The 21,533-nt window shown below is 33.6% G+C and overlaps 1 protein-coding gene across 8 annotated transcripts in view; it reads left to right on the plus strand.

The window, feature by feature from the left end:
• Nucleotides 1–21,533, plus strand: part of LOC143244846 (receptor-type tyrosine-protein phosphatase S-like) — a 171,725-nt gene that overhangs the window by 29,093 nt on the left and 121,099 nt on the right. For 7 of the 8 annotated variants that reach the window (XR_013025345.1, XR_013025346.1, XM_076490246.1 and 4 more), the window contains 6 exons: nucleotides 789–920; nucleotides 1,617–1,769; nucleotides 3,032–3,172; nucleotides 4,543–4,713; nucleotides 15,531–15,665; nucleotides 17,486–17,623. Coding sequence is in view for 6 of the 8 variants with exons in the window: in XM_076490246.1 (XP_076346361.1) it covers nucleotides 789–920; nucleotides 1,617–1,769; nucleotides 3,032–3,172; nucleotides 4,543–4,713; nucleotides 15,531–15,665; nucleotides 17,486–17,623 (870 nt within the window). In the remaining 2 variants the exon portion in view is untranslated. The remainder of the gene's footprint in view (nucleotides 1–788; nucleotides 921–1,616; nucleotides 1,770–3,031; nucleotides 3,173–4,542; nucleotides 4,714–15,530; nucleotides 15,666–17,485; nucleotides 17,624–21,533) is intronic. The other variant, XM_076490248.1, reaches the window with a different exon arrangement.

The following is a 21,533-nucleotide window of genomic DNA, read 5'->3' on the forward strand; positions in this document are numbered from 1 at the left end:
GACTTTTATGCATAAGTTCTTTTCAACTAGGTAAGGAACAAGGTAGATAAAGTTAATTATATTTATTTTTGAAGTTAAATATCTGTTTCCCTCTAATGAAGGAATAAAACTGCAATACCCATGGGAAAGGTATTTCTTTTATATGCATTATATTTTCACATAGTTGTGAATACTATCTATAAAACTAATGTTTTGTATTTTATGATGCTATTTTTTTGCATCATTACTGCTATGAATTCAGAACAATATGTTAAATACATGTATATGTAATATTTAACACTTTTATGTAAGAGTTTGGTATGCTGTATTCTTACGAACATGTGTTTCTTCAAATTGCTTCTGTTCCTCTGAAATCTAAAAATAACATTAAAATAATGTTATGCAGTAAACATTTTTTTACTTGTAAAATCACTAGTTTTTCATGAAGTAAAAATATGAAATGAAAGTGTGTGTGTTTTCTTGTAGCAAAGCCACTTTGGGCTATCTGCTAAGTCCACTGAGGGGAAATGAGAGTAATCTATTAATATTTCCCTGAAACAAATAAAATAATTTCTTAACAGTCTCCCATGCTGTCTCAGTATAATACATGAATCAATATTTTTGTAATGAGCCATAATTAGGTAAAGTTCTACAGATAATATTTTTGTTTAGCTAACAAAGGAATTATTCTCTTACCTTGTATTGTTTTGGTTAACATTGTATTTTTAATAAAATATTTTGAGATACTTAATTTATGCATAGTATATTAGCAACTTGAGAAAAAATTCTCAAATAAACTTGACATTCAGGATGTCAAGCAGGGAAATATGGTCAACTCTGTGATCAGGATTGTCCTGTATGCTATAATGGTGGAATTTGTCATGACTTGTGGGGAGCATGTGTTTGTCCACCAGGATTCACAGGATTACACTGTGAAAAAGGTAAGTTCATATAATTTTTGTTTTTCAAATTTATGTGAATATTTCTTTCTGTCCTTTCTTGTTATATCACTAATTACATTGACAAAAGAGCCATATTAATTTGTTTCAATACCAAACTCCAGATTTGGATTTGTTTATATACGTATGGCAGGCAAAATTTATTTTCCATCACTTTTAGGTTATTGTGTAAAGTAAATTAAATGTGGTCAAAACAGAGACTACAAATGGGAAATATATTTAGTAATAAAGATCTGTTTATGAGTTAGATATCACTTTGTTATATGCAATTTAGTAGAGCAAAGTATAATACATTTTCTGAATTGTAACATAAAATATAATTTCTCACAAGCATATTAGTGTAAAAGAAAAGATTATTTTCCAACAATTCAGTCACAAAAGGGAAATTTGTTTAAAAATAAGAACATAAGAATTAGAATTACTTATAAAGGGAAAGACATTTTCAACTCATGTTAACTGCTTTACTTAATCATGTCCTCATTTATTTTAATGAAATATTGTAAACTAATTTTTTATACACTTTTGCATTCAATATGTATGTCTTTCAATATTATAAAATCTGTGAATTTTGTTTTGTGACAGTACATATATTCTCCTAGTTAGACTGATATATTAAAATTAGCTGACAATTTGAGTGACAAATCTTGTTAATCTCAGTTGTTCCTATTATTATTATAGCTTGTGGTGGTAATCGCTTTGGAGCTGATTGCACCAAGATTTGCTCACAAGTCGCAGATGTAGACAGTGGTTGTGCCATTCATCTCTTCTGCAAACCAGATCCATATGGTTGTTCTTGTGCTCCTGGCTACAAGGGGCCTAAATGTGCAATAGGTATTCAATCTGATACATTTACTTCATTGCTCCATTATTTCTTGATAAAAAAAACAAAAAACTCCCATATTTCCTGATGCACTTATATATAGTTTGTAATATCAGTGATAAAAATGGCTTCCTGCTGCTAGTCTGTGTGGCAGGATGTGTTGTTTCCTGCATGATGTTTTGGGATGATTTCTTTTTATGTTTTAAAATGTTATTCAATACATACATCTACATAAATGATTCAAGATTTTTTTTTCAACAATAATTATAAAGGTGCATAATAATAACACACAAGTTACATTTGTGGTTTTAATTTTTTTGTCTACATCTCAAAGTATTTTTGGGTTATTACATTATGGCATTGTGAAAGAGAAACCTCATTATGGGAACTTATACCCATTTTGTTATTTTTTGCTAGGCAGATATGGTTTACTTGCATGATGTAGCTACTATAATGAATAATTTATTGGACAAATGTACATTGAAAATCTAGAATTTTCTCAAAGTTATGTTTTCATAAAATAATTTACTAGTGATTTTATATTCTTAGGATATTGTATTTGACTTGTTTTATTAATATTTTGATTTTTAAACTTTTTTGTATCTCCATAATCAAATATTTGTATAATGCAATTTAAACAGAAGTTATGTGATGTAATACTTCAAATGTGAAACTTATGCCAACTTTAAAGTTCCATTTTGTTTTGCATATGTAACTGATGTAAATTGTTATTGTGGGCATATAATTGTGCATGTTTAAATCTAATATCACGAAAATTGTCATTTACTTGGCACTTTATATTGCTTAACACTTGTTAAATTATTAACTGCTTAAAGGACTGAATCATAAATAACAACCATAGTTTTCAAAATATAAATGTTTTTGATTTTTTATTCCAGAAAAGCAAAACAAATGAAAAATTATGTACTAGTAGGATAGAATGGATTAGTGAGAATAATAAGTGAAGTAGATTCTTCATTTATGTAAGATTTATAAAACATTAATAATGTAATTTCACATCATACTGAACTTTTTACTTTGTTAAAAAAATTTGTTTTTTATTGTGAGCATTTAGCAAGTTAACTGTATGGAGCCTTTAAAAAGCAACTGAAAATTGAATGCAACAGTTATTTCCTTCCTTAAATAGTTTTGTAGTGATAACTATATGACAGTATAAACAACATGTGCCATCTGTTGTTCAAGAGTTAAAAATTGATGATGTATATTTTCTTTAAAAAATCCTTATTAATAGTCAAGATTTATTATTTTTTAGAATGTAAACCTGGTTGGTATGGAGCAGACTGTAAGCAGCCATGCCATTGTGCTAGTGGATCAAAAGCTTGTAATCGTATAACAGGAGAGTGTAATGGTGGCTGTGACCATGGTTGGATTGGTGAATCATGTCAGATACGAGGTATAACTAGTTATTTATTAGGATTGCTAAAATGCTCTTTCAAAATGTGATAAAAAATGTTGAATCCAGCTATTTTTTCTCATAAGTAGTAAATTATTTTCTACCCACAAGTCTATTAATATATATCTAGAATTGAAGAATGTTTATTTAAAAGCATTTTTAAAGTTATCAGTATAAAACATTCATTTTGTAAAATGAATTTAATTACTGTATATACACATTTTCAAATCTAGGATCAGTTTTTGTGATAAAATATAAACGTATAAACAAACTTGGCTGACAGTTCTTTTGAGCTTCTTTGATTTAATTCATACAATTACTTAAGTAGTCTAATATGATGGGAAAAAAAGGTTTTTTTGAGCAAAAATACTCTACAATTCCTGATATTTTCACTATATGGCAATTAACTGAAATCGTATTTCTTACACTTGTTATTTTATCAATACTTTGTATCTAATGTTTTAGTATTTTGTGAATTCAGCATGTAATTTTCTGTAGATTTATGGGTTTTTTTGTATCATTTCATTTTAGTTTATGAGTTTAACTTTGTAATGTTAGGCCACTCTGTGATTTTTTCTGTTTTTTTTATATGTCACACTTGTTTTTTATAACTGGTTTATAAATGCTGTCCTTTTGTTTTTTTCACTGACCTCTGTCTATGTTGTTTTATTATTATAAGGCTATTTCACATATATGACACTGTTTACTCTTTTAATGATCAATCCATAATCATCCATTATCAATGGACTATTAAACAAGAATAACAGTTGATCATTTTTGTGGCACTTAGTATTTTTTTAAAATATATTATTTCTTATTATTAGTACTTTTTATTAGTCCTTTGAGAACATTCTGTCTCTCTCACTTCTTTTCCTAGAGATTTCAAGCAATGAACTTAGCTTGTTGACAGTGCTTTCTTTGGTTATCCTTACCTACTGCTTCTGCTCTTGGTTAGTGGGTAATCTTTTGGAATCCATCATATCCCTTTTCAGTTTACAAATCTTATTAATATTCCATGTGTTTTTCGATTCTATGGATGATCTTTTTATAATATTATTTTAACCCATAGTTATTTTTGTTTGGGACAATATTTTGAAAAGCTATTGGATTTTCTTTTACTTTGTAATGTTATAACTGCTGCTTTTGCATATTTACTTTTATTAACCAATGGCTCATTTTGTGTTCACTCTACTTTGTTATTCCTTTGTTTTTCTGTGTATAGTACTTTGTTAACTTTTTTGATTTTATAAGTAATATTTTCTGGGAAGTAGAAGGATATATCCAGTAAAAATTTAAATATTTGTTTATGTAATGGTTAATAACTATATCAGGTTTTGAAACTAAAATCTGGAACTCATATATTATTATAGATCCATCAGTACCTTTTCTTCCAAACAACACAAATATTAGTTGTCCTGTTGGAAAGTTTGGAAAAACGTGTGACCAAAAATGCCACTGCAAAGATGGTGTAACTTGTGATAGCTTAACTGGTACTTGTCCTGGGAAGTGTGAAAATGGATGGTCAGGAACTTCTTGTGATGGTATGAAACAATATTTGATATAATCTATAAAGTAAAAAGTTGGTCAGATGTTTTATTCATTTAATGCCCAAGTATTTTTTAGTGAAAAGTAACAGCAGAAAACCTTTTCTGGAATAATATTTTTCACATGCACAAAGGTTTATTGCTCTGGAATAAATAATGGTTTCTGTTTTAAAAAATGACTATACAGTAGTACAAAGGACAGTCAGAGAAATGTGATTTTTCTATAAAAAGAAGTACAAGTTGAAATAATCAATTGTTTTTATATCAGAATGGTCATTCACAGTTGTAATGAAATATTATTCATGGGATATTACTGTTATTGTAAATGGTGAATGGCATTATTAACATTTAAAATGTCATATAGTATGCTTTCAGCAATACCTTTCATGAATTCTTGTTGAAAACGTTTTTTGAAGTCCAAACACTTTCTTACTGAATTGGCATTAGTCTTCACTAATTAAGTTGTTATCCTTTGATGTTTGTGATTTTGTAAAAGCAAAAAAGAAAAAATATTATAATATACTTTGAAAACAACTCTCTATCTGTTTATAATGTTAAGTAGAAGTCCTAGCAGACCTCTGGTGCTACTGTGAAGAAATCCAGTGTTTACTAGTTCAAATTTATAATAGATTTGCCAGATGTAAGAATTGTGAAGATAATCCATGGTTTCAACTTTTTCAGAGTGTTCATAATCGTCAAGGATCAGTGTGAGGATTCCATCTACGGTTATGTCGCTTTTGAAGAATGTAAACTCTTTTTACAGTTGTGTAGTCTATAGCTTCAATTATGTGGTTGTGATGATTTTTGCATGTTCTTTCTAAGAGTGAACAAACTTCAGAGGAACTCCTGCCTGTGGTTTTAATCAGTGTGATTGTGTTGATTAAAAAACTATTACTTTGTGCTTTATTGGTATTACTGTGTTTATTAATGGAGGCATACATACTATAAAAAAGCTCCATTTTTTTACTTCGTCCATAAATTTTTTATCCCTAGAGAATGAATGTACTGTACAAGGTCTCGTATTAATGGTTTCATAAGTTTTTTTTTTTTTTGGTGAGAAAATTAATATATACTAGGAGGTTTCTTGTTTCTAGTTTTACCAGTATAACTATTACTTTCAGAGAAGGAGCATATTTTTGAAGAGCCCCAGACTCTGGGTTCATTTGCCCTCTAGTGGCTCAGCAGTATGTCTGCAGACTTACAACGCTAAAAACCGGGTTTCAATACCTGTGGTGGGCAGAGCACAGATAGCCCATTGTGTAGTTTTGTGCTTAATTCAAAACAACAACATCTGGGTTCATTTATTTCACTAAATTCCTGCTTGGTCCCAATTAATATGAAACTAGGAATGATTATGAAGGATTACTCTTTCTTTCCTTATTTTGTGGCTTTCTTTTTCTTGTGCATATTACATACTAGTATAAATTTTACAATCCTTGTATCTGGGACTGGAAATCCATGACTGTACACACTTGACTCTTTACATCTTATAACACTACACTGTCTGTATGTACAAACACATGATGTTACAAGTGTTTGAATAACAATGTATAAGAAACAACTATTATTTTAAACTTCAAGGGTTAATCACACAACATTTTGTGATTGACTTTAACTGCATGTCACTCTTGGTATGTCTCAGTAACTTGACTTTGAAATACTAGACTAGTTACAGTCCACCTATATTTGCACCTTTCCAAATTTGTAGATGCCTGCCAAACTCCAAAGAAAGGCTTTTATTCTGCAAAATGTTGTGTTGTATGTTTTGAATTCATTTTTATTTATTTCTTTTTTAACGCTTACTGCTCTGGTATTGAAAAATTCCAATACCATATGTTACCTTTTCTCACATATGCTGCATATGCAAAAATATTGTTTGCAGGCCACAAATCTTTTACTCCCACGTACCCCACAGTTATCATAGTTCATCTGTGTTTCGCATGCAAGTTGTCATTTTCACTCCACCAATAAGAATGTGGCACACTCTGCTGATGCATTTGACTCTCTCTATTCAATTCAGGCAAAGTATCACTTCTTATTAGGCAGTTCTGTAGTCTAGAAGTGTTTTGATTTTACTCTTATCACACATTTTTATTTTTTAAATTTCTCATACAAAATGTAAAGAGCATTTATATTATTTGCTACTGTTTTGTTTTTTAAAGTTTTCAGTGATAACCTCCCAAGGTTATTCTTATTTTTTAATTGTGTAATTTTTCCACTTTTCATCATTTGAAATGAATAATAAAGTTAAGCTCATCACTTTGAAAGTTCTACCATTTGCAATCAGTACAATTACACAGTCTTCTGGTAGGGGCAACTCAACTTAGGAATTTTTGGCCTTAATTGATAGAGAGATTGAACATTATTTGTGTCATCTTCTTCTCCTGATAGTGCTTAACTTCCACTTGAACCTGCTGAATTTTGACAGTCTATTTCCTTCTTTTAATTATGCTGCACATTTCCTGGGCAATCAGCTTGGCCCCAATTCAACCTATTTACCTCCTCTTGGATCTAAACATCCACCTACATGTTTGCCATGTATGGTGACCCGTGAAGGGGATGAGAGAATCCTGGTGGTTGAGGGGTCTAACCCCAGCACATCACTTTGGCCTTGAATTCCTCTAGACAGGCTGCCTTGGGTCAATCGGCTGATCCACTTGGGCTAGGATCATCCAAGTACCACTGTTGGATGTTCTCAACAGGTGTTGTGAACATTGTATCTGATGCTGGTGTTTGGGTATAGTGCTCACGAAACCCTGGCGTTGCTGCAGTGTCTTTGTATGGCATTGTAGTGCATCCTCTCATAGGGCTTCATGGTGGATGGGGTCAGTGGGCACTAAAATATTCCTTTTTTTATTATGGATCCTCCAAATAAAAACTTAAATGAAATAGTGAAAAACAGTCCATAGGTAAATGACCACCTTTTGAAGATTCTGAGCATCAATCTTCATTATCTGTAACACCTGTACCTCATTTTCTTATACTACATTCTCTTTCAGACAAACCTTTAGGGCAGATGTCTCCCTTCTTCATTCAGAAGGGACTAGAGGGACTTGTTGGCTCTCCAAATTCAGTATAGAAGCTTTGCTCTGGTGTCATATTGGTAGAAACATCTACATCTCAACACAGTGAACTCTTCTTGCATTCAAAGACGATTGGGGATATACCTATTGAGGTTATGCCTCATGCTACTTTCAATTTATCAAGAAAAGTTATTGTTGAGACGGACTTGAAGAACATCCCCAAGTCAGAGATTCTTGCTGGTTTCTCCACCCAAAGTGTTTCTGCAGTGAGGCATATCTCAACTCACAAAGATGGAATTATGCTTCCGACCAGTACCCTCATTCTGACATTTACATCACCACGTTCACCTGACACCATCAAGGCAGGTTATCTTAATTGCAGGATATGATTATAAATTCCAAACCCTCTAAGATATTTCCAGTGTTGACTGTTCAGTCACTCGAAGACATCATATCGTGGTTCCTTGATGTTTGCTCATTGCGATGGCATGGACTGATGCCTACAAGGGTGAAACAGAACCTTGTTACATCAATTACGATGGCTCTCACTTGTCCTACTTTTGGTCTTGCCCTAAATAGTTGGAAGAAAGAGTTGCAGCATTTGAAAATGATTAAAAACATTACTTAGCCTGAGGCTTGGAAATTGCTGTACACCACTTCATCTCAGACATATGCTGCTGCACTACATTTCATTATTACAGTGGGAGTGTAGATGGATCTCTCTGTACCTCCAAAAGAATCATTCTCAAACCCAATGGAAAGGTTAATCCATGGTTAAAAAGTGATGAATCAACTTCAACACCCATCTCTGTCCCTAACATACATTCCAGCAAATCCCAAGATCCACTTTCTTTGGTTCTGGATACAGACATTTCCTCAGGTACATCTTCTTCCACCCCAAGATGCAAAATGATCATTCATTCACAACTACAGTCACTGGAATCCTCTTCCAACAGCAAAGACCTACCCAATTGACTCAGGGCAGGATCCATGGAGGTTGACAAACCTCTCTTGAATAAAGACAGTAAAGAAAAATACATGGTCATAAACAGAATGGCTCTCCACCCAATTTGCCTATACACAAATAAAATTGGTGATTTTGATACAATGGAACTGTCAAGGTTTACATTCTAATCAGGATGACACCAAAGCACTGATTCCTTCCCACCGTCCTGTATGTCTTTTCTTACAAGAAACATTTCTGAAACCTGCAAATACAGTCACCTTTCAGCAGTTTTCTTTGTACAGAAATGACAGGCTGTGTGACGGATGAGTGTATGGAAGGGTGGCATTGTTGGTTGACTAGCATGTGCTTACCCTGTCTTTACCATTCGACACACCCTTGTTTCCGTGTTTCCTTGGGTCATACCATCACTGTTTGTTCTTTCTACCTGTTGTCTGGAGAAACCTCTGATCAATTAGACCTTGATACTCTTGTTAAATAGTTGCCATCTCCCTTTATAATCTTGGGGGACTTTAATGGACATCATCACCTCTGGGGAAGTGCTGATATTGATAGGAGGGGTTGCTCCATAGAGCTTATGCTCTCTGATCACAATCTTTCTCTTTTCAATAGCAGTTCTTATACTTAATTTCATGCACATGGTCAGTCCTTTACTGCTATTGATCTCTCAGTTTGCTCCCCTTCACTATTCTCCCACTTTTATGGTGGTTTGACAATAATCCATGAGGCAGTGATCAATTTTCTGTAATTTTGAGAAAGACAAGCCATGGTTGATGCCACCTGACCTGCATGCCCTGGTGGAAGCTGGATCAAGCAAACTGGCCCTCTTTCACTGCTCTTGCAGAACTTTATCCTGCTATCGTCTATAAGCCATCAATAGACAACTGTGTGGCAGCAGTAACTGACTGTATTATACAAGCAGCTGCTCAATGTATTCCTAAAACCTCAACACATTTTCCATGATATCCTTGTCTGTGGTGGAATTGTACCTGCAACATGGCATGGAAGACTCAAAAATGGCCCTGGGATACTTTTCATAAGTTACCCACACTCTCTCATCACATTTCTTTCCAGCAGACCTGTCCACATGCTCGGTAGGTAAGATGTCAAAGCCAGAAGGAATCTTGGATTAAATTCACAACCAGCATATCTTCTACTACCAGTTCCAAAGTCGTATGGGACAAGATTCAAAAGGTCAGTGGGCAATATAATTTTCTACCAACTCAATCTTGCTGTCTGATGGCCATGAAGTAGCTGATACACAGAGCAACACCAATACTCTAGATGAAAGTATTTGCTGGGTATCTAGCACTTCTGCTTCTTCCTCCACCTTCTTAGCCATCAATACTTGTGCAAAGTGATCACCTCTTTCCTTTTGAGCTGATTGTCTCTGTGACTATGATCGTCCCTTTACACTGCTGGAACTCAAACTGGCCCTTCATCAGTTTAGCAGTACATTAGTTGGACCTGATGATGTGCACTTTGAAATGCTGCACCATCTATCTCCTCCTTCTCTTGTTATTCTTCTGATTGTTTTTAACCATTTCTGGAAGGAGAATGTTTTTCCTGATGCCTGGTACTGGGCTATTGTCCCACATTTCTCTAAGCCTGGGAAGGATCCCAAGATTCCTTCAAACTATCGTCCAATTGCTTTGACGAGCTATCTCTGTAAGACCTTAGAGATGATGGTTAATACTCATTTTGTTTGGTTCCTCGAATCAAATAACCTCCTTTTGCCTACTCGGTGTGGGTTCTTATGACAGCACTCCACCATGGACCACCTGATTCGACTTGAAACGTCAATCAGAGAAGCCTTTCTCAAACAACAACATCTATCAATATTCTTTGACATTGAGAAGGCTTATGATACAACATGGAGGTATGGTATTTTGCAGGACCTCCCTGTGTATGGGTTTGCCTATTTTTATTAACATTTTTTAATGGACAGGCAATTCCAAGTTTGTGTGGGTTCAACACTTTCCCGTTTTTTGCACAGGAACTTGGAGTCCCTCAGGGCTGTGTCACACTTTTCATAATAAGGATTAATGCTGTCACTGAACAACTCCCTCTTAATGTTGCAAACGGGCTCTATGTCAACAACTTTGACATCTTATGTCAGTCATCGAACATGAGGTATATTGATTGGTAGCTTCAAACTTCCCTCAATATTTTACTGAAGTGGACCACAGCAAATGGCTTTAATTTCTCTCTCTTTAAAACCATTTGCATGCACTTTTGCCACCAACAGGGTATTCATCCTGATCCTGAACTCCATATTGGTGAAGTTGTGTTGCCTGTGGTCCCTGAACAAAGTTTCTGTGACTTATCTTTGACTGTAAGCTGCCCTTTATACCACACATAAAGCAGCTGTGGGTCAAATATACAAGAGCATTGAACATTCTTCATGTCCTCTCTTCCACCACTTGGGGAGTGGATCGGTGTTCTGTGATAAAGATATATCATGCACTTATTTGATCAAAACTCGACAAGGATTAGTGGTCTATGGCTTTGCCAGGACCTTGGCCTTAAAGATGCTGGACCCCATTCATCATCGAGGACTTTGGCTCTTTCCACACTTACCCAACTCAGAGCTTATACATAGAATCTCATGAACCTTCTTTGCACCTCTGCATCCCACATGGGCTAGTGTTTTCCTTCCTTGGTGGGCCATACATTTTCAGAATAGATGGTCTGCCATTGCTCCTTTTGGCCTTCGTATCCAGACGCAGTTGGATGAACTAAGTCTGTCCTTGGATAATACTGTTGTATTCACTGGTCAGCCCATCCCACCATGGCTTCTTACAGTCCCCAAATGTGACCTATCTTTAAGTCGTCTGGTTACATGCAGAATTCTCTGTACAGCTTCTGTGTTCACTGCTGAACTGTACGCCATTTCTCTTGCACTGAATCACATAGAAGCTAAGTAGTACTCAAATTGCACTATTTATACTGACTCACTTAGTTCTCTACTGGCCCTGTAACTGCCTCTCGTTAGCTCACACCCTGTTCTTGCTGATGTTTAAAACTGACTGGCCCATTCCATCCAGTTTTCTGGATACAGGGCCATACTGGTATTTGCGGGAAAAAGTTCACCGACACCACAGCTAAATTTATCTGCTCTGGCACTATCACTGCTATGCCTGTTCCATACATGGACTATGGTCTTGTATTCAAGGCTCAGCTCTGTGCCTGCTGGCAGTTGACTTAGAGTGAGCAATGTGAAAACAAGCTTTTTCAAATAAAACCCTTTATTGGACTATGGCTGTGTTGCTTCCGTTAGAATCAGAAAGAGGAAGTTGTTCTAACGAGACTATGCATTGGTCACAGTTTTTTAACTCATTGTTTTCTTCATGTGACTAACTCTGCTGTTTGAACTACCCATTAATCATCCTGGCAAATTATAAGTAAAATTTTGTTACAGGTCTTTTGAAACTTTTATTACTTTACTTTTGAAAATGGCCATAATGTCAAATAACTCAGAACCAGGACTGGAAAGGCCAACTTCAGGTGACTGAGAGTAGTTTTTGAACATACCTATTAGTCTTCCTGGCAAGTTATGATAATTACAATTTTTTCTACAGAAAGTCCTTTTCAACTTGTATTAATGTAATTTTTATCTTACTGCTGTAGACTAGATGTAATAATCGGTTTTAATGCTATTTATGTTTTTTTTAATTAAAAAATTAGACATTGTTTTGTTTTACCTTAATTTCCTTTTATGAATTTTGCTACTTTTACTTTAATTTTAACTTTTTACCAAATGTTTGGCACAGAGAGCATAGATGCTTTGCACCATAAACCAATTAACCAACCAACCAATCAGTTTCTGGATATTTTACATTTTACATTGTAGCCCTTTCTCACTCTAAGGTAGGCTTGTTATCTGGAATTGTAAATAACCAAGGTAGACATCTCAAATGCATACCTATGTATTCCTGTTTCTCCTTGATGCAAATGTTGTCTTTTTATCCATCATGTGTATCAGTTTTGCACCCAACCCTTTGGGCTTGCTTTGATTCCATATGTCTTTTGTTGAATGGTCAAAGGTTCTGCCCAACTTATGTATGCTTTAATGATGTCCTTGCACCACTACATTGATGACAGACTTCTGTTGGCTTATTCCAAAATTGAGTCTTCAGACCACAACTATCTCCTTCTATCACAAACTGTTCAAATGAGGTGTATTATCATGTTGGAGAAATCTTTACTATTCCCTACCCAATATCTTGTCCAACTGAGGGTATTTTTAAACTCCTACCTCAGTCAGACCAAACCTTCTCCCTCTTTTACTCCATTTAATGAAACTTTTAGTTCTCTGTACCTTTGGTGCTGCCTCTTTCATTGCTTTGTGGATGTGAACTTCAGTGGAAGCACTTGTCACCTTTGGATCAGACACATATATGGTCTCTTTAGTAGGTTCTGCATGACCTGTAAAATACTGCTAAGAATTCCTAGAAACCTCCCATAACCCATCCTTTTTCCCTTGTCAGTCATAGGTGTTAGTGGTTGAATAATACCCACACATTGTTGGGTGTACCACTTCTTTCTCCTTGCCTTGGCTTGCATCTCTTTATTGATGCTTTTTTACATGGTTTGAGACATAAATGGATGAGCAGGAGGTTTCCTACCATATTCACACCTTAGAACTTTTGTCTGTACAATGGCCTATGGATCATTCTATTTCTATAATCAGGAATTGACATTTTGACAATCATACAATGATAACTTATACCAACCACCCAGGTAGCACCTTTACTCCTTCCCTTTCAGTAAAACTTTGTATCTACTTTTTTTAGCCTACATGCTTGTGATAAGTATTCTGGCACATCATCTTCTGGATGGTTTGAACTTCAGGCAGACCATCTTTCCAGACTGGACAAAATTTATTCCATGGAGTGGTCCATTGATCCTCAGATTTTGCAGTGGTTGGGCTCACAGTGGGGTAGTCCTAATCTGTATGTATTTGCCATTTTCCTTAGTTCCAAGCTACTTCTTCTTTTATTTGATTTCAGGTTTCTCATACACAAGCCCTAGCTGGCAATGCACTTAGCCATGATTGGACTGACTGATACCTTTATGATTTACCATACAACCTAATTTCTTTCCAAGGCAATTTTGATCATCCATGCTAATCTGTGTCAGGATCTTTTGATTGATCCTTAATGACCAGCACAACCTTGGGTCCTTGACTACATCAACTCCATACTGCCCCTCTTTTGCCATTTCCTCTTACACCTCTACATCAAACTTGGTCACTTGTATTTTATCCCAACATTTCTACCCTCTGTTTTCACATCTGACTTTTGTCAGGTCTTTGGCGAGGAAATCTGAATTTTCTTGGCAGGTCACATCCTTTTAAGCTTGTTCCATTCAAGTTTCTAAATGGCAGTTTCACAAGATAAATAGGATAACTTATGTCATTGGTAATGAGATAGGATTTTTCCCCTTCTCGACTCATCATTCCTCTTATTACAGATTTTCTCACTTGGCTGTTTGACCATGGGACTTCAATCTCATCCATCATATGTATTGAGCAACGTTATCACACACCTTCCATTTCCCTTAGTCCCATTTAGTGCTTACCTCCTCTACCTTCTCCATGTTTTTGTGTTCCTTCTAGATTTGTAGAACTCCTCATCAAGTGATCATTCCATATGGAGATCTCAGTATGGTTCTGCACTGCCTTACTCTACCTTTGTTTGATCCTCTGTCCTCCTGTTGTTTGTTTCATTTGTCCCTTATGACCTACTTGATATTCCTATTAATCTATGAGCATCATTACACTAATATATTTGTCATCAATGTCTCACAAATTCTGTATCATTCCACATATGTTCTTCTTTATCTAGATCAGTTTTTTCATCCCCAAACCTTAGTAGCTCATGGAGATAATTCTTCTTTCTCACCAATTCTCCTTCCTTCCATCTTGCAACTTTATTCCCAGTCTCATCCAGCACTTATCAACTGGATGTGTCTTTGGTTTTTTCCTGGTGACTTTCCTTTGTCATACATCAAAGAAAATTCTTCAATTGGCATATGCAAATATTACTCATACATTCATTTCCCACTATCTGCATGGGATGGTTACATTTTACACCTGTTGCCATTCTTCAAACTTTGGTGAGACTGTAACTGGGTGAGTTATCTTTGTTACATACGTTTTTAATTTCTTTTAGGGGCATGTTTTTTTTTTCTTTTTTTTGTCAAGGTTTCACTCTGTAATCAAGCATTACCCATCCATATATACTTAATATATCATAGATTTGTGCAGTGCAGCTTTCTTCTGGATGCTTCTTTTTATCCCTTGCATCAGAAGTTATAACTTTTCTATGTTGAAAATACATTTTTGATTAGAATGTACCTCTATTCACACTTCCCACCTGTCTTCCCCATTAAAAACTAGTGCTTCTTTTCCCACCTGAGCTCAAAGTGATAGTTTGGTAGAATCAAACAGAGAAAGGTACCTGCATCTGTAGTATGTGTCTCACTCCTATTAGTAAAATTGTTGCATAATGATTTGCATTCATGACCCAGCTAAACTACAGTAATGATGGGGTATGTGGAAGTGCAAGGCTTGTGGCATGAGAAATAAATTTGTATATAGTTGGAAGCACTGAATGAGTGGAAGCAAGTAACTGGTGGAAATGTATTTTGAGTATAGGAAAATTATAACATCGAGAAACTTAGGATAATTCTTTATCTACTTTTTCTTGATATTTTTTTTCCTATATCCATTGATTATGTAGTTAATTCAGCAAGAATATAGCAATGTGTTTTAGAAAAATGGAAAAATTAAACTCGCCTAAGGGTATTTTATATTGTAACAGAATGTGTGGAAGGGCAATTTGGTGAAAACTGTGAGAACACATGTCATTGTGAAGGAGGACACATAAACTGTGACAAGAATGGCTTTTGTATTCAAGGTTGTGTAGCTGGTTGGACAGGATTTACTTGTCAGCAAAGTAAGTAACTGATCAATAGAAAATGTCATATTCATATGTATATGGTAAAGAAGAGCTTAAAAAGTAATCTTTCTTATAATAATAAGTGAAAATAGGAATCAAATCTATGAAAGCACCTTTTTTATAACTATAAGTAGTCAGGACTTCATAACGTTTAAAATTTACTCAACTAACAGAAAATATTTATTCATGAAAACTAATAGTAAATTATTTCAAAGATATTTTAGTTTTTGAGTTCAATAATGTTGGAAATTTTTAGTATATTTAGTGGACTATACATAAGGCTACAAGTATTTTTTAAATATTTTACATTTAAATGGTTTAGTCCAGATTTATTTTAAAAATCAATTATACACTGATTTAATTGCCTGCATATTCTCTTTTGTAGACTTTTACTACTGAACTTTTTCAATAAATTATTGAAATACAGAACAATTTAATATGATGTTGAAGACAGTTTAGCAAATACTTAAATGCCACAAAAAACTGTATGAGACTTCATGCTCTGGTACTGAACAAAAGGCCTCATTGTCAGTGACTTAAAACCTACAAAGCATAGTTCAAATACTAATGATACTTTATTATTTCAAGAAATTTATAGTGGATTACATGGGAATGAGTGGTATATAACTGCCTACTGTTTTATTGTGAATTTTTAATATGTTCATTATCTTAAAAAGGTTTTATAAACAGTTTATCAAATCCATCAGAGGTATTGACATGCACAATTTATATGATAGATTTGGTATTATACACCATCTAAATGTATTAACTGTGCACAGTATTTCTGACATATTTTATATTATATGTTATATGAATATATTAACAGTGTACTGTAGTTTTGATAGATTTAATATCATAGAAAATCTAAAGGTATAAACAATGTACAGTAGTTCTGACAGATTTGATTTTATACATCAACTAAATGTATTAGCTGTGCACAGTGTTCTAACAAATTTGATATTATACACTATCTAAACACATTAACAAAGTACAGTATTTCTGACAGATCTGATATTATATACCATCTACTTGTATTAACAGTGCACAATACTTCTCTTAAGAAACAGTATTTCAACTGCAAAAAAGCAATTATTTTGAAGATATACTACTCTAATTTTCTCAATTAAAATTTTGATTTCACTGATAAGGTATATTTTAGTCAAAAAATGATATTTTATGATCATATATATATTGTGAATTTCTTTTCATTCACACTAAAAGTAAATTTGAAAAGTAAATCTGTGATGACAAGGTCTAATGCTTTTTTAATTAGTTATATTTGCTGTTGTAGCCTGCAGTTTTACCTATTCAAGTCTATCAGCACATTTTGGGTTGCCAGTTTAAAGTAGAACAGTTAGGCCTCTTATAATAGTGATTACAATAGCAATCTGTAACGTTTGTGTAATTATTAAATACGTAGTCTAGTATATAACATGGGAAAATGATTTAGGTACAAACTCTAACATTATTCATATACCTAAGTTATTTTAGATTACTTTATTGGGGATGGAAAATAACTTTAAAATTCCAAAAATGTTATTTCATTTTGCACAGTTTGTCTGCTTAACACTAATATATCACATTTGCCAACATTTATAGTCTGTTATACATTAGAAATTTACATTATACTATAAGCATTCTGGCAATAGTAAAGCTATTTTACATAAGACTTTTGAATGGCTTGTATCTATAATTGTTTGTGTAAAAAGTTGTATTTCTGTTTTGTAAAGCAAAATAATGTGTTTATGTTCTATAACTTTAGAATTAGAATATCAAACAATGACTGTTTTAACTTCCATGTACATTTGACTTTTAAGAATGCAACCAAGGTTGGTTTGGACAAAACTGTGCTTACTCTTGCCATTGTAAAGAAGGTGTTAAAGTTTGTGATGTGATTACTGGAAATTGTGAAGGTGACTGTGAAGCAGGATACATGGGAGAAAACTGCCAAACCTGTGAGTATGATCTGACACAGTTAAAAGTACTTTTTTCTACTTTATTGAGCATATGCATGCATGTAGTTAGTAACATTCTTGTAAACCATATGCACAAAATCCAGAAACCTGTGTTAATCTTTTTTGGCTAAGCAAATGATTACATACCATAATGATTGCTAAGTAAGTAGATACTGGTACTGTTGGCATGCCATTCCTGGAGTGAAGTCATACTAATTTCAATAGTGATACAGAAATTTGTACAAGTTAGTAAGTTGAAGGCTTATCTCCATTAGAAAAGTATAACAACATCATTGGATAGACAATCTATGATTATTGGATACTGCAATTGAAATTTGAACTGACTTGAAAGTTTGGAATCATTATATTTCTTGCTGCTCTCTTTGTCTTTTTCAACTTAAGTAGCTAGACTTTTCAAATATGAACATTTAAGTCAGTTAATATTTGTTAAACAAAATTATTGAGCTGCACTATTTTTTTGTATAAATAAATATTTTTGTTTTATCCATTTGATTGTGTTTCCTTTTTCTTCTGCTCTATTTTTTGCTTAACATTTCCTCCATGTGTATTGTGTTTACAATTTTTTTGCTATTCGTCTCATGTACTTGACTATCACATTCACACATATAATAAAGTGCAAACTGACTTTTAAATAGTTATCAATAAGATAAATACTGAAAAACATATCAACATAATTATATTAAAAAGCCATTGCATTTTAAACAGAAAAGCAACTAAAGAAATCTGCATTTTTTCTTTGCAGAGAATGGGTTGTCAGTTTATTTTTACTTTCAAATAAGTACAATCTGAGAGTTACATATTGTTATATTATTATGAAAATGATAATGTAAAAGCTGTATGAACTATGCTTGAAGTTTGTTTTGATGACATATTTGACAGAAATCCAGCATAATTATGTTTTAAAGATTAATGTAATCAACAAATGAAGAAAAAAGTTGGAGTAAGGGTTTGAAGGAAGAACATCCAGAACTTGATTAGTTCAAAAGCATGATTAGTATTGAATACATAATGAACTAATGAGTGATTAATATAATTAATATTCATTTTCATAAAATTCTGATGTGTAGGTTTAACCCTTAAGAAAAAAATACATCTGTTTAAAATTGCTGAAAGTAAGGACTTGATTCATGTATTAATACTGCAGTTTAAGCTGTATAAAGTACTGTTTTGAATAAATTTAATGGTTTTATATAAGTATAAACTAAGTGATAAGCATGAATACCCAATGAGGTATGTGATGAATATCATTTTTGCTGAATACTTTATTTAATGTGAATTTTTCTTAAGAAATAAAGTCCCTATGTACTAATGTGTAAAAGCATTTTATACATGAGTTTTGGGGAGAAAGAGACTCCTTTCTTAGGCTTGCAAATGTATTTTATTCTCAAGGGATAACTATTTGCGAAAACAACAGTACAGATTGAATTGGTAGAGATACAATCACAAAAATCATGTCAGAAATAATCTAAACTTAGAACACATCAAACTTATTATTTTGATATGGGAGTCATAACTGTAATTCTGTAACCAATCATTCTTAAGTAATTGATGTTGGTTAAATAAATAATGAAAAATGCATATCATAACTTTTGAGCTGGGATAATTTAGTTTAAGTTAAACGTTTCTTGAATTATCATCTGGCTGCAATTGAGTAACTGAGTAAATGACAAAAACTAATTTATATCGTAGTATTAAAATAAATTTGATGTAGTATATATTATTAAACTCTCAATTTTTAAAAGAAGGAATTAACAAATTTTAATCTAAAAACATAGTATATAAATAGTATTATTGTAACCCTTTCATAACTTCAAAATTGATGTATTTTTATCCAGGTAAATTCATATAAACTTTTCAAAATTGTATTACAGATATCTGTATTTAGCTAAATGTTAAACAAAAACTGGATGCACCGAACTTTTTTATTACTTAATTTGTATTATAAAGCTAATATGCATAGTAGGAGTCAGCCCAAGTCAGGAACTTACTTTTTAAGTACTATATATTAAGTAAGTGAACACAGGGGTGTGTTGAGCTAAGGATTCTTCTACAGTAGGTGTCTGTGATGTTAAATTAAAAAATGTGAATGAAACGTATGCAATTCATTGTTTTCAAAATAATTAGTTCTGTTCTTCTTGTCAAAGATCCACTTAGGTTTGTTCAGTTGCTTCAGAATTTAGTTGACAAGCCAAACTACTTTTTTCTGTTTTCATCTATAGTTTACTTACATTGTCATTGAGTTACCATGGTAGTATCCTGTACTTGAAAAATTGTCTGCTCCTGTTTTGTATTTCCAAAAATTGTCTGCTTTTTCTCAAAGTCTACTCAGGCTGGTTCAATTGCTTTAGAATACTCTTTGATGAAACAACATACTCTTCTTATTTCTCACAAAATTGTTAATCTCACTGTAACATATCAACTGTTAGGCCTTTCACTCCCACAACATTTAACTTTGCATTTTAACTTTTTCCTTACTTTACTCTCTTCTGCTTTTTTTTTCATCTGCTTGCCACTGTTTGAACATTTATTGCTTAGGCCTTCTAGAAATATCTATATCTTTGACATCAATTGATTGCAAATAGCATTTGATAGCTATTTGATGAATTATAAACACAATGTACAATTCCTTCCATTTGCATAACCAAACATGTAATAACTATTGCCTTTAAAACAATTTCATTTAATTATTTTGTAACAAAAAATTAAACAATTTTGAAATATTCACTTTATACAAAGACTATTTTCAATTTGCATACTATGTCTTCTTATATAGTCTAGACCAACATTTACATTTTCTTTGTCTGTCTCTCCTAGCATGTGTCTCTAATAGGGCTTCTTCATCACAGGATCCTTTGTCTTCATCTTGATCTTGTGTTGCCTGAGATATGTCTTTCCTAACGTATCTGTTTGCTGACTCAATAGATTTTGTTCCTCTCTCTTCTACTTAGCCATTAGTTTTTCACTTAGGTTGATGTCTTTGTATGTCTCTTTTATTTCTTTTTTGTAATGAATCTGACCAGTTGTCGTGATTCTATTTCATCTGGTATCAGGATCAATAATGATAGTCACTCTTTTCTTGTTTCTCACCAGCACTACCTTTGTAAATAGCTCCACCTACTTTATGATGAGATTTCTGCTGTTGCTTGCTGTTAATGAACTTACCCTCCTTTTCAATGTGTTTCATTTTATAACAAACATTGCATCCACCCACGTGTTTGTCATACTTGGCAACCCATAAAGTGGAGGAGAGGATCCTGGTGGTTGAGAGGTCCAACAATAACACACAACTTTGGCCTTGAATTCCTGAAGATGGGCAGTCTTTGGGTGGCCCCCTTGGGTCAGTCAGTTAGTCCACTTGGGCTATGGTTAACCAAGTACCAGTGTTAAACATTCTCAATGGGTGTTGTAGACATCATGTCTGATGCTGGTGTTTGGGTATAGTGCTCATGAAACCTTGGCATTGTTGCAGTGTCCTTGTTTGACATTGTAGTGCATTTCTTCATCTGGCTCCATGGTAGGTGGGGTCAGTGGGCACTGAAATATTCCTTTTTTTATTAAGGATTCTCCAGATAAAATTTTAAATAAAATAGTGAAAAACAATCCTTAGATAAATGACCACATCTTGAGGATTCTGAGCATCAATCTTCAACATCTGTAACACCTGTTCCTCATTTTCTTATACTACATTCTCTTTCAGACAAACCATTAAGGCAGATGTCTCCCTTTTTCATTCAGAAGGAACTAGAGGGACTTGCTGGCTCTCCAAAGTCAGTATAGAAGATTTGCTCTGATGACATATTGGTAGAAACATCCACATCTCAACACAGTGAGCTCTTCTTGCATTCAAAGATGATTGGGGATATACCTACTGAGGTTATGCCTCATGTTA

This window comes from Tachypleus tridentatus, chromosome 2 (assembly GCF_004210375.1).
Source record: "Tachypleus tridentatus isolate NWPU-2018 chromosome 2, ASM421037v1, whole genome shotgun sequence".
NCBI classification, from domain to species: domain Eukaryota; kingdom Metazoa; phylum Arthropoda; class Merostomata; order Xiphosura; family Limulidae; genus Tachypleus; species Tachypleus tridentatus.